This window comes from Seriola dumerili, unplaced genomic scaffold (assembly GCF_002260705.1).
Source record: "Seriola dumerili isolate Sdu_G_001 unplaced genomic scaffold, Sdu_1.0 BDQW01000078.1, whole genome shotgun sequence".
In the NCBI taxonomy this organism is placed as follows: Eukaryota; Metazoa; Chordata; class Actinopteri; order Carangiformes; family Carangidae; genus Seriola; species Seriola dumerili.
In genome coordinates this window covers 1,408,947-1,421,215 of record NW_019174333.1, presented here as the reverse complement: position 1 = coordinate 1,421,215, position 12,269 = coordinate 1,408,947, and the positions used below count along the sequence as shown (strand labels likewise).

At 41.4% G+C, this 12,269-nt stretch overlaps 2 protein-coding genes across 2 annotated transcripts in view; both read left to right on the top strand.

Annotated features, from left to right (window-relative positions):
- The window catches only part of tekt2 (tektin 2), a 7,124-nt gene extending 4,346 nt beyond the window's left edge, over nt 1–2,778 (top strand). Inside the window, exons 8-11 of the mRNA XM_022744071.1 lie at nt 1,823–1,930; nt 2,014–2,157; nt 2,247–2,326; nt 2,574–2,778. Coding sequence (XP_022599792.1) covers nt 1,823–1,930; nt 2,014–2,157; nt 2,247–2,326; nt 2,574–2,778 — 537 coding nt within the window. The remainder of the gene's footprint in view (nt 1–1,822; nt 1,931–2,013; nt 2,158–2,246; nt 2,327–2,573) is intronic.
- Nucleotides 2,779–7,827: 5,049 nt separating this feature from the next.
- On the top strand, nt 7,828–8,829 carry LOC111220832 (free fatty acid receptor 3-like). The gene has a single exon (XM_022744070.1). It carries the CDS (start codon nt 7,828–7,830, stop codon nt 8,827–8,829), a length of 1,002 nt encoding a protein of 333 aa, XP_022599791.1.
- The last annotated feature ends 3,440 nt before the right edge of the window (nt 8,830–12,269 follow it).

The following is a 12,269-nucleotide window of genomic DNA, read 5'->3' as shown; positions in this document are numbered from 1 at the left end:
CTCCTGCTCTGACTATCTGCGGCGTGGAGGAATAACAAACTGTGGACGTGCTGAACTCACAGCAAATTAACCTCAGCCTTGGTGTGTGTTGGGTCAGTCTAAGGAGCAGACCGAGCAGGCCCTGGCTGCAACTGTCATTCCTCTGGAGGTCAGCACAGAGTGTGTGACGCTGAGGGAGGGACGGCGAGGGTGCGAGCTGGTCATCGACCCCGTGGATGAGCAGCTGAAGAAAGAGGTGGATCTGATAGGGAGAGTCCAGCAGGTTCTGCAGCAGCACATAGACAAGGCCTTCGAACAGCTGAGGTGAGGAGCTCTGTGCTGTGACGTTAAAACAGACTTTTCCGTTTCTGATTCTTCTCTGACCTCCTCTCTTTGTTCTTGTCCACAGTGTTTTGCAGGAGGCTCGACATCAGCTGACCTCTGACCTCCAGAACAAGATGGACACTCTGGACATTGACATGTCCTGCCTGTCACTTACAATAAAGTCCCCTCAGATCTCCCTGAAGACCAACCCGACTCGCATACCATCAGGGTAACCATGGGATGAGGCTGTGCATGAGAAGTGCTTGTTGCTTTGAATTTTACAACCACTACTTCCTGGTTTACTGATTCCTCAGCTAAAATGTAGAAATGTCACTGTTGTTGTTGTAGCTCCTCCACCCCCCAGGAGTGGCTGCAGTTCAGCCAGTATAATGTATCTCGTGCCCAGGAGGCCATGCAGGTGTCCCAGCAAATGAGGGAGGACATGAGTCTCACCAGAGCCCAGGTGGGTGTGATGTAACTACACCCGGCCACATAGTATTTATAATATAAATACTACGTGGCACTTAAGGTGGAAATAAGTTTCTTTCGTTTTTGCAGATTTGTCCCTTCTGGAAAAACCCAACAATACAAAACAACAACTTTAAAGTTATAATCTGTAACTTTTCCACATTAAAATGTCTAAAAATAACTAGACCTATGTTCTATATGTTGTTGAGTTGTGCTCTTACATTATCTCAGATGTTTCCATCATGTCTCAAACCAGAGGAATCTGTGATTTTAATGATGGTAACGCTCTATTTCATTGGTCGCCTGTTAGTGACATCATATCCTCTGAGATCATGTGTCAGTGTGTTTGTCTGACAGACGCTCAACATTAACTTTTATCTAGTTTTAAGCCACATACACTTTTTCCACCTTGGTGGTTTTCAGCTCTATATTTGAAGCAGATGAAGGATTTTAGTCGTCGGACGTCTGGATCTGAAGTTATCAGAGAAACAAGCTGAGGAAATGTTAGACAGCTCAGCTCCCAGCTGCTGGAGACGTCCTGTCCTGTGTGTGCTGAACTGTATCCGAGAAACACTGACTTAAAATGTGGAACTGTTTTATTCAGTGTTTTTACTGTCTTCAATCACCTGGTGTGTTTGTGATGAAGAGGAGGACACCTCTGTGGATAATTCAGCTGCTGGTAAAAAGCTCTTACAGTAGCTGGAGCTTACAGTAATGGTGGTGAAGACAACAACTCCCATGACCCCACGCTATTTCATGACATCACCCAACGCCATCTTTTGTTATTGTTTTGATTGAGAGACCCCTTGAGGCAGAAGATACAGACTGTGGGTTTAACACAAACCTTTTAGTTCAAGACTTATTGAAACACAAATACTGACGCAGGGTATCTTAAAGGTTGCTCTTTCTTAATGAATTCTTTGGTTTTCTTATCTGTGTGAGAATATGAGAATGTCATGCACCAATCATTCTCTCATTTCTTCTGTAGTAACAGTATTTGACTGATATGACACTTTGCAGTGAGTCCTTTCTCTTAACGTCTGTTTCTCAGCTGCAGAATGAGTTGGAGACTCAGCGGAGGGCCACAGAGTTTGCTCTTCGTAAGCGTAACCACCACGAGGAGCAGGCCCGAGATGAGCTGGAGTGGCAGATAAAAACAGTAAGACATCTAACATCTTCTAATGTCAGGTGTGTATCTTTTTACTGTGGCTTCTGACACACAGTGTTTCTAATCGTCTGCAGACTGAAGATGAAATGACAGAGATGGAGAGCGACATCCACGGACTGGATACAGATCTGCAGGCGAAGACGGCCGCCCTGAAACTGGCTCACACCAGACTGGAGAACAGGACCAACAGACCGGGCATGGACCTGTGCAGAGATGAGGTTCTGGAGCAGTGGAGGTGTTTTAATAGAAACTATAAGAAGCCTGGCCCTGGTCCTGATTGGTTCTCTTCTTTCCTGTTTGTTTGCAGGTTCAACACGGCCTCGTTACTGAAGTCAATCAGCTGGAGGCCACGATCCTGGCTCTGAAACAGAAGCTGTCTGAGGCTCAGTGAGTCTCAGTTTAGATAATATCCACATTTATCATCACATTTAACATCCACATTATCCACATTTTTATTTTCCTGTTCATCAGCAAAAAAATTTTTTTTTTTGTCAACCAAGGTTGTCAAACATAAATCAAACATATTTAGCATAAAGAGACAGAAAAATGACAAAGTAACATTCAGGAAATTTACAGTATCTCTTAAAATACATCTCTGTCATCCTTGTGTTCAACCCTTTCCCTCTCCACTCAGACACTCTCTGCAGAAGATGAAGCTCCATCATGGCCGCATGCTGCAGGATCTGTCCAGAAAACAGGAAGCTTTATCTCTGGAACAACGGAGCATGAACACCCGCACCCACTTGACGTCAGCCTCCTGCTCCGGCAAAACCCCGGTCCTGCTGGTCCCTCTCACCAACTCCAGTGGGAGGAGCAACCTGCAGCTTCTGGCTCAGTAACAAGACGGTCTGTGTGTTTGAAGGGATCTAATGGAACAGATATTCATTTTTAGCTTCATGTTTTTAACAATCCGAAAGCAATGGACACCACCAAAATGTGCTGTCCATACTTGGATGTTTCTATTAATATCTTAGTGATAATACAGCGTAGAACTATGGTTTGAATGTTGTTAGAATCTGTGGACTCTCCACTTTCCCTTACATATTCTTATGAGATCGTACATGATTCACATCCTCTAACATTTTGTTTTAAGTAGAGTGAGAAGACGACATTACGACTCAGCGATTTTACAAAATTTCATTTTAGGCATTTATCTACTATTTTACTCACATGTTGTGCTATTTTTATGAACCTAAAACTTTTGTAAACTCGTTTCAAGCGACACAACAATCGAAGATCCACATCAGTAAAAGTTTGTTTTCACAAGAGATTTGAAGAATTTCAGAAACCAGGCTTCAATTCTTCAGCTTTTGGGCCAAATTATCTCTTTGCTCCACGACAACAAGGCACCTCATTATAGAAAGAACTGAGATTGTTCTGAGAATTATGATGTAAAACACTTGGGTATTATGTTATATGCAAGTATCAATGGTGAATTTAAGAAATAATGTAGAAATCGAGAAAATGCCCTTAGACCTCACATGCAGTTCTGAGGTCTGACCGTAGTAAATAAAATGCTAAAAGATTAATTAATCTTCATTAGTCATTGAAGAAAAAAGCAAAACAATTTCCTGGATTTTATGTATTTATTTCAACAAGAACTGTCGCAAGAATTATTCTCCTGACTTGTCAAGACCCTTTTCTTCTGTGGGTAATTTGCTTTTAGTTGTGATCAGCTATGTATTTTATGTGTGTTTAACTTTACTTATTTTTTACTAAAGTAATCTTGCTTGGATATTTCTGGCATCTGAATGTATTTATTTATTTGAGGTTGCTTTTTTTTTTTTTATTTATTGATCATGTAGACAAGGAGCTCACGTTCATGTGTGGTAAAGTCATTACTTTTATCGACCATCATCTTTAGTGGCCATGTTTGGCCTCATCGTGTTGTTTGATCAACTGAGGCTGCTTGGAGAATGAAGTCAGTGATAATGATGTGAACTTTGACTCGTACAGTAAACACACAGTTTAGATTAAAAAAAACTAAACAGGATCCTAACACAATAAACCCTCGTAACTCTCACCTGCCTCAGTAGTAATGTCTTCAAATGGATGTGTTGTGTAAGCCTCACTTGTCACAACATCAGTAAATCATAGTATACTACTCTATATTTCCATGTTGAGACCAGAGAAAACTGAGACAGCATTTCCCAATTAGCATTTGTTGCTACTTTATTTTATGCAAGTATATTCTCTTCTCATTTAGTATTACACTGTAAAATATAACTTGTTGTTTCAACTTAAAAATATAATAAAAGGGCTGCTCTAACATTTTAGGTTAAATAATAACATGTTATAATGATTAAATATTGCTTGTTGTGTAAACTCTTCTCTCAGTTTGGTTGATTTAGATTTGTTAATTTGTTGAACAGCCTAGCTCGTTGTTTGACCTTGAAAATCTAGTTGAGCTTAATTAAAATTGTCCGTTGTGTAAAGCCTTTGTCTCGTTCATTTATTTCATTATCAGCCGTGACAGCAGGGCTGGTTTTTACCTTGTGTTTGTCGTCATGGTGAAATGTTGTCCTGGAGACAGCCACTGTAGCAGGAACGACCACAGAGGTGGTTTTAGCACTTTGGTAGGTGTTCATATGTTTGGACAAATTTTGTCACCGCAGTATCATCACCACAGCACAAGATACAGTCACAAAACTCTACAGGCGTGTAGCTGACATCAAAATGAAGGCAGAACATGAACCATGAGAACTGGGTACTAATGTAACCTCAGACTGTTTTGCAGAAGGTGGTTTGATTCCCAGCTCTTCCAGTCTATATGTCGAAGTATCCTTGGCCAAGATACTGAGCCCCAAATTGCCCCCTACATATCAGTGTGTGAATATGTGCTATATGTGTAGGGAAGTGCTGTATGAATGTGTGTGTGTGAATGGGTGAATGTGACTAGTAGTGTAAACCGCATTGAGTGGTTGTTAAGACTAGAAAAACATACCATACAACATTTACCATATCCATTTCCATACACACTTTATACATAGACACATAAATTCATGGGGATTAAAATGGACAGACAGATAATTCACAGACAAACTTAATTATTTATTATTATTATTTAAAAAATGCATGTGCAAGTGTGATTGTAGATACTGTAGATTGTAGATTGTAGTGCAGTGAAATAAGAGAATGTAACTTAATTTTTTTTAGCTTGTTGTATCTGTCTGCAGCACAGTATTTGAAACCAGTTTTTCTGAGTTCAGTTTGAACAAGTGGTTCAGCTGAAGTTAAAATGTCATGTGACCTGTGATGTTGTGAGTGCTGTGTTTAAATGTTACCAGAGAGCAGAGATAACTAGGCAGTTTTTATAGCAGAACAACATACAATGCTGCTTCCTTTGTTAAAGACTATCCCACCTTTTTATATAAGATGCAATGATGAGTTAGAAAAGTTTCACCCTTCATTGATTGGCAGACTAAATGCTGTAAAAATGACAATTCTACCAAAATTTTTTTTTTTTTTTTTTTTCAAAACATCCCTCTATTACTCTCTCAAAAGTTCTTTAAAATACTCAACCAAAAAATTAGCTCCTTTATATGGGGAGGGAAAGCCCTGGGAATCTCTAAAAACTCTACTTCAGAGGTGCAAATTTAATGGGGGTATAGCATTGACTATCTTTCGTTTTTACTACTGGGATGGTCATATCCATAAGATTTTTACTGGCTTCAGTCCCCTAATACTCCTTGGTGCAGGTTGGAGGTGCTGTCTTGTACCTCATCTTCCCTCTCTGCTCTGCTACTCTCCTCCTTACCACTGAAAATCAGACAGTATACAGACAGTCCAGTAGTTTTTACCACTCTAAAGATCTGGCAGAAATTTAGACATTATTTTAGGTTCTTATCTGCATCAACCTTGGCTCCAATTTGTAATAACTATTTATTTCCCCCTTCATTGTTAGAGTCAACGTTTTCTCAGTGATACAGAAAAGGTATCAAGACCTTTTCAAGATTTATGTGTGGCTGTGGTTTTCTCCAGTTTTTCTTATCTAACGTCAACATTTGGACTACCTCAATCTCATTGTTTCAGATATTTTCAAATAAGACACTGTACCTTTCCCAGTTTTCCTTCACTTCCTCCAAAACTACCATGGGCTGATGTGCTCTCTTTAAATTTACATCGAAGAGCATCATTTTTCTAAAATGTATAATTCCCTTATGTTATACAAAGATAGTGGAAGTGTGATGGGAACAGGAGCTGGGGATGGAGTGTGTGCGTGTGTATGGGTGGTTGGGCGGGAGGGGGGATCTATAACATAACATATAATGTGAGTAATAACAGTAATGGTACTGTGATACACCTGATTTTCTTTTTTACTTATTTAGTATTCTGCATTTGTAATTTAATTTAATCTGTATTTATGTATTGTTTTTGCTTAATTAATGTGTCACTTTTTTTTCTTTTTTTTTATCATTTTTGTTACTGTTAACTTATTTTTGCGCAAATTTCTTTGTTAATCAAAATGGTTATTTTGTAAATCTCTTTTTGTAAAGCGCACCCGTCACACCTGACACAGAGTCAAGAGGCTTTAGAGTGGTGGAAAAAACATGCATACAAACAATATCACTGTAATCAAGACCAGACAGAATTGTATATTGTACAATGGTCTTTGTACAGAAACAAAGATTTGTTCTCCAGTTGTACCTTCAGTTTGCTTTACAGGTGTTCACATGGCTCTTAAAAGTGAGTCTGGTATCTAACCATAGTCTTAAGTATTGATAACATCCGACAGTTTCAGTTTCATGACCATGATAAAATGGCTGTCTGTTAGAAATTCTCATTGAGGCTTCCTGGAAAAACAGAGAAGAAATATGAGCTGTAAGGCTGGTGCTAATGTCACTTTCACTTCAGGTAATAAAGAAGGTAAATATGCCATCAGTACTTTGCAAACATTCATGGCAAGATATCAGAAGACTACACATTATACACATTTGTTCAGAAAATTGGATCAATAGACTGACTGAATGACGAGCAGCCATGTTTTGCACCACCTCAGGTCTTTTCTTGGGAAAACATTTCCTGGTATCTGTCATTCTGCTCTAATAAAATGCCTCTGCAACATGTCAACAGTAATTTTCTGCTCCATTTTCTTCACCAAAAGCCTTTTGCATGACACACCCACTCTTCTTTTACACACAAACAGACACACACAAACTAAGGAACTCATTCTCCACCATAAAAACAAGTCATTGTTTCCAAACGCCCGAACCATCCTCTTCTCACATTGACCATCAGCCTCAGCACATTTATGACTTTACTGCTGCGTCCTCCAGTTCACTTAGATGGCCTCAGCTTTAAGGGGACGGCCATGTGCTTCCTGACATGCTGAATTATTCTGAATCATTTCACTTAAGGGCCCAGATGCTACCTGTCTGTTACCCTTCGCTGAGAGGGCAATTAAGGCAAACCTGGTGCCTGCTAAATGCCCCCCTCCTTATGCCTGAGTGGATGCATCTCCTTATCTGCATCTCTGTCATGATGTCGTGTGCACCTCGCCCCCTTCGTGCCCACATGCATCAGCGTATTGTGGCCACCGCCTCCTTTTTTTTTTTCTTTTTTTTTCCCGCTGTCACCTGTCTCAGAGATGATGCTCTATTGTTGGAGTCGTCTCTGAACATGGCATAGGGAGAAACTCAGCTCTACAGCTGCTTGTTTACCAGATTGGACGAGAACTTTGCTGCCATTAATTGAGAATTAGTGTTTTTACAAAGATGTGGATTATAAATGAAGAAGACACAAGAACAAATGTGCATTTTGTTTCGTCTAATTTGAGACTTTCTTATCAGTTTGAATTTGTTTGACGATTTATATTTGTCATGATAAACTGGAGGAGGTGCTACTTGTTTGCTGGACTTCCTGCGGCATCCATGTCCTAAACTGAAGAGATGCAGGTGACTGTGAAGGACTGTGTTGCTCTTTCCGTCTACACCTTCACCTTCCTGCTCGGCCTTCCCTCCAACCTGCTCGTCCTCTTTGTGTATGTGCGCAAGGCCTGCAAGCGTGGCGCCACACCCAATGTGGTCTACGCCCTCAACCTGTGCCTGGCCAACCTGGTGCTCGTGGTCTGGCTCCCTGTCAAGGCTCTGGAGACTTTGCTTCAGGACTGGAGATTGCCGCCACCCATCTGCCCCATCTACAACTTCTTCCTCTTCTCCTCACTGTACGGCAGCTGCCTCTTCATCACTGCTGTGACGGTGGGGCGTTACCTCAGCATCGCATTCCCAATTATCTACAAGAGGTACCGCCGTGCGAGAATCTCCTGCTTCATCAGTGCTGCCCTTTGGGCGTTGGTGATGCTACACCTCAGCTTTGCCCTTGTGGCTGAGGGAGGAGCTTACTTTGTCTCCATCCAGGATCACACCTCAGCTTGCTATGAGAACTTCAACGCCTCCCAGCTGGCGGTTCTGCTGCCTCTGCGCCTGGAGATGGCCATCGTCCTGTTTCTTCTGCCTCTGATTGTGACGTCCTTCTGCACGCTGCGCTGCGTTACCCTGGTGTGGCGCTCGAATTTGCCTCCTATGGGGAAGAGAAGAGTCCTGACTGTTGCCCTCTTCACCCTCGCTGTGTTTGTGGTGTGCTATGCGCCCTACAATGCCTCGCACATTGTGGGGTTTGTGTTGGAGGAAAGTGTTGACTGGAGGACGTACGCCATGTTGACAAGCTCCTGTAATGTTTTCCTGGAGCCTGTGGTCATGCTGATGCTGTCGCCAGCAGTGTCCAGGGGCATTATGGGAAGAATCTGTGGACGGCAAAGTCACTTCAGCCGGATCGAAGGGGTTCAGCATCGACGAAACACCACCAATGGTGTTGCCAATTTTAGGGCACCACCTACACTATCTGAAAAGAGCCAAGCGGGGGCTGAGGTGACTAAAGTCAGTCAGGAGTAAGGTCACAGTGGGCAGGGACTTCAGACACTTTTGAGAAAAATTATCATGACTATTCCAGCAGGATAAAAACATTAATTCAATCAATGCCAACAAACACCCGGCACCACTACCCACTACTAAAGCAAAAACAACCACCAAGATTCCTTCCTCCATTTTGCATCAGGCATCAGACTGGAGGTCTAAAGAGGAGACTTGTCTTCCCGGAGGGGGTGGCAGTAACCTCACTCAGGACAGACATGGTTCTTTTATCCAGGAGTACAAAAACCATCTTAGTAGTCAAACTCACAGTGCCCTGAGAAGACAGGCTATCTGTCTCCCACCAGCTGAAAAGCCAAGTACCAGTGCTTGATCTACAAGGCTCTTGTCAAAGGATGGCACTTTCAGTTCTGTTCCCCGCTGAAGTTGGCTCCCGTGGTTTTCCAGCAACATTGCTTCGCTATTTCTTGCAGAAGATTGGTTGGGAACTAAAGAAAGCCACCGGGGAGATCGCCACAGCAGCTGAGACCAGCTCAAGATGGTTGTGCCTAACAGGAGCTCATAGTTGGAACCCTTCAGCAGTTGAAGGCTAGTTAGTCTTCACTGCCCCACATAGGTGAGGCGTATAGGCTAAGGGGTGAAACGCTTGTGACCCTGAGATACTTGCTGAAGATGCTGAAGGGTTCCCTACAATGCTCTGGCCATCCCACCACCAAACAATACCATCAAGAAGAAGAGCTGGTCATCGTACCATGCAGCCATACCTTGTAGCAAAGCATCTCTGATGTTTATTTCACCTATGGACAGTCTGATAGAAGACAACCATTCTTCATGTGAGCTGTCCAATGTCCACTATTACCTAACCAGATCCAGTTTACCTCCTCCCCACTGATGAATCAACAAATAATCTGTTATTTCAAGGCAGAACCCAGACAGCAAAATGAAACCCTTGACCCAACACATGAGTCGGGCCCAAGTATGGGTCGGATTTAGTCATCTACATGACACTGTGAACTCCCTTTCCTCTTTCGATGCGGTTTCTAAAGAAAAAACGTTGATGACTAAATGGCTGTTTTGCAAGTCTTAGCACAAGTGCGGAGTATTGATGTTTCCTGTGTATATTCTGGGAATAGTCTGTTGCCAACTTGTAAGGAAAAAGGAAATATCAGCAGACCTGGAGATCCATGTTTTTACCAAGGACACTGCATGGCTTTGAACTAAAAGAAATGACTGCATCATTTCAACAAGGCTTTTTTTGACAAATGGCTCCATCTGGTGTCTGTCAGTAACTGATGCAAGCTGTAACAAGGGAATCACTTCAGAATATGTCAGGAGGCAGGACAGGCTGATGTGAACAGATGTAACTAATATCATAATCATAGCTACATGTGTTTCAGTGGCAGGGCCCTGGTTCACTGACACACCTGGAGCTGCTTGTTAATGTTAGCTACACCTGTGGTGATGAATCAAAATATCCTTGGTGGGAGGAGTCTACTGAGGTATAAAGGTTTGTTTGTTTGGTTGTGTTTGTGCATTCATTTAATTTTATTCATTGATTGGTTTCTGAACATGTTAATTATCCTTCTTACTTTGGTCTGTTCACTTTGTAAAAATGTTCTACAATGACCTTGAAAATAAAGGCTGATTTCTCCAAGCTTATTATGTGTGGTTGGTTGTGATGTCTTTTTTTGTCAAATTGATTAATCATGGACACTTTACTGTAGCCTCTTCCACCTCTCTCACCATGTGTCATTTCTAAAAGGGATTTAAAAATTCTAATGCGGCAAAAATAAGACACAACTTGGGCCTCAGATTTTATCAAACCAGTCAAAAAAAATCAAATAATCATACATTCTTAACAGTACCATGCAGTCTGAAGCTTTTTCATCATAAACTGTTTTTGAACTTTTTTATTCTCCTTAAGGGAAGAAACAGTCTGTTCAGATGAGCAAGAGGTGTAACTGTGCATACAGTATGCAAGAGTGTAGCATAAGAGGGCAGTTAATAACTGTATTATTATTGTCAGGAGCATCAGTAAATAACATTAACAAGAATATTGAGAATGGGTTATTTTTCATAAAAAGACACAATGAAATACAAGGAGGAGTATACATGAAGACAGTCAGCCCTGTGTGTGGGCTGCTTGAACATTTTGATTGGGTAGAGATAGCTTGTGCACAAAAACATGGCGGCAGTGTCCCAGGTCAACTCCATCACAGCCTCGTTTAATGTTATTTATTCATTAAGGTCATTTGGGAAAATGTTTATGAAGGAATTCTCATAAAAAATTAGTTTTCAGATCAGTTGTTCAGTCAGCTCCTGTTTATGACTCCTACAAATAAAACTTACACTTAACTTGGCCAAACAATCAGGTTATGCCATAATTAGACTGAATATCAGTGGGAAAGTGCAGGAAAAGTTGCAATGTCACACATTAAAGAGAGAGAAAAAAGATCTTCCCATAATTTAACAAACTTTTTAGGTGATTCCCAAACTTCTCAGAGGGTGACCTGGGACACAGCCAATGATTTGGTACTTGTTAATTTGACTTCCTTTAGTTTCCATATATGCTTTACACAGGACATACTTCCCTTTTACAGATGAAAAAAGTCTTTTCTATCTATTTTTATGTACAGCATACTGAAATACAATAATGCCTCAGTTTGATAATAATGTGGATAACATTTGCAGTACAGTTATAATGAAAGTAGTAATATGTATGAAAAGTCCTTTTAAAAAAAAGATTGATAACAGTACCTGTCAGCCATTTTTATCACACAATCATTATTTCCCCAACAGCTACCTACCCTGACGATGCCGAGGATAGTAAACTTTCTTTGAATAGTAAAAAAAAAAAATGGGACGACGACAACGCTCTGTTCGGACTTTACTCCCCTGTTCCCTTCACATTCATGCTTCTCACTTTTCTCTCTCCGAGTTTGTTCACACGTTCCTCTGCTGGTAGAAAAATACACACATGATATATTAAAAAAAGTACAATGGTGACAAACATAGGCGTGAAGTACAAGCTTCATCAAGTGCTTTCTTTATGACCCCTCCCACCCCCCCCGACCCCCTCCTCTCGCTCTTTCTCGGCTGCAGGTTCCTCACATTTAGTGCATCCTTCAACCAGTTCTGTCTTTTGTTCAATAATTTGGGCTCAGACGAGGAAATGATTCCTCAACTCCTCGCTGTCTGAGGGGAGAAGGGTGTAAATAAGGACGCCATGATTCTGTGAAACGAACACTGAAATGCAGCCCCATTTTCTTCCTTCTACTTCTTTTCTCAGGCTCCAGTTCTGCTCGTCTGATCCAGATCCTCTATTGTCCACGGCACCTTCACAGTGTCATTCAAACTTTATCTACTTAGTCCATCCTCTTTTTTCTGTGTCAGTTCTGTGTCTCTACAGTTTGTCAGATCCACTCCTTGTCTTCGTTCTTTCGCTTGTTTTGGCTTGAATTAAA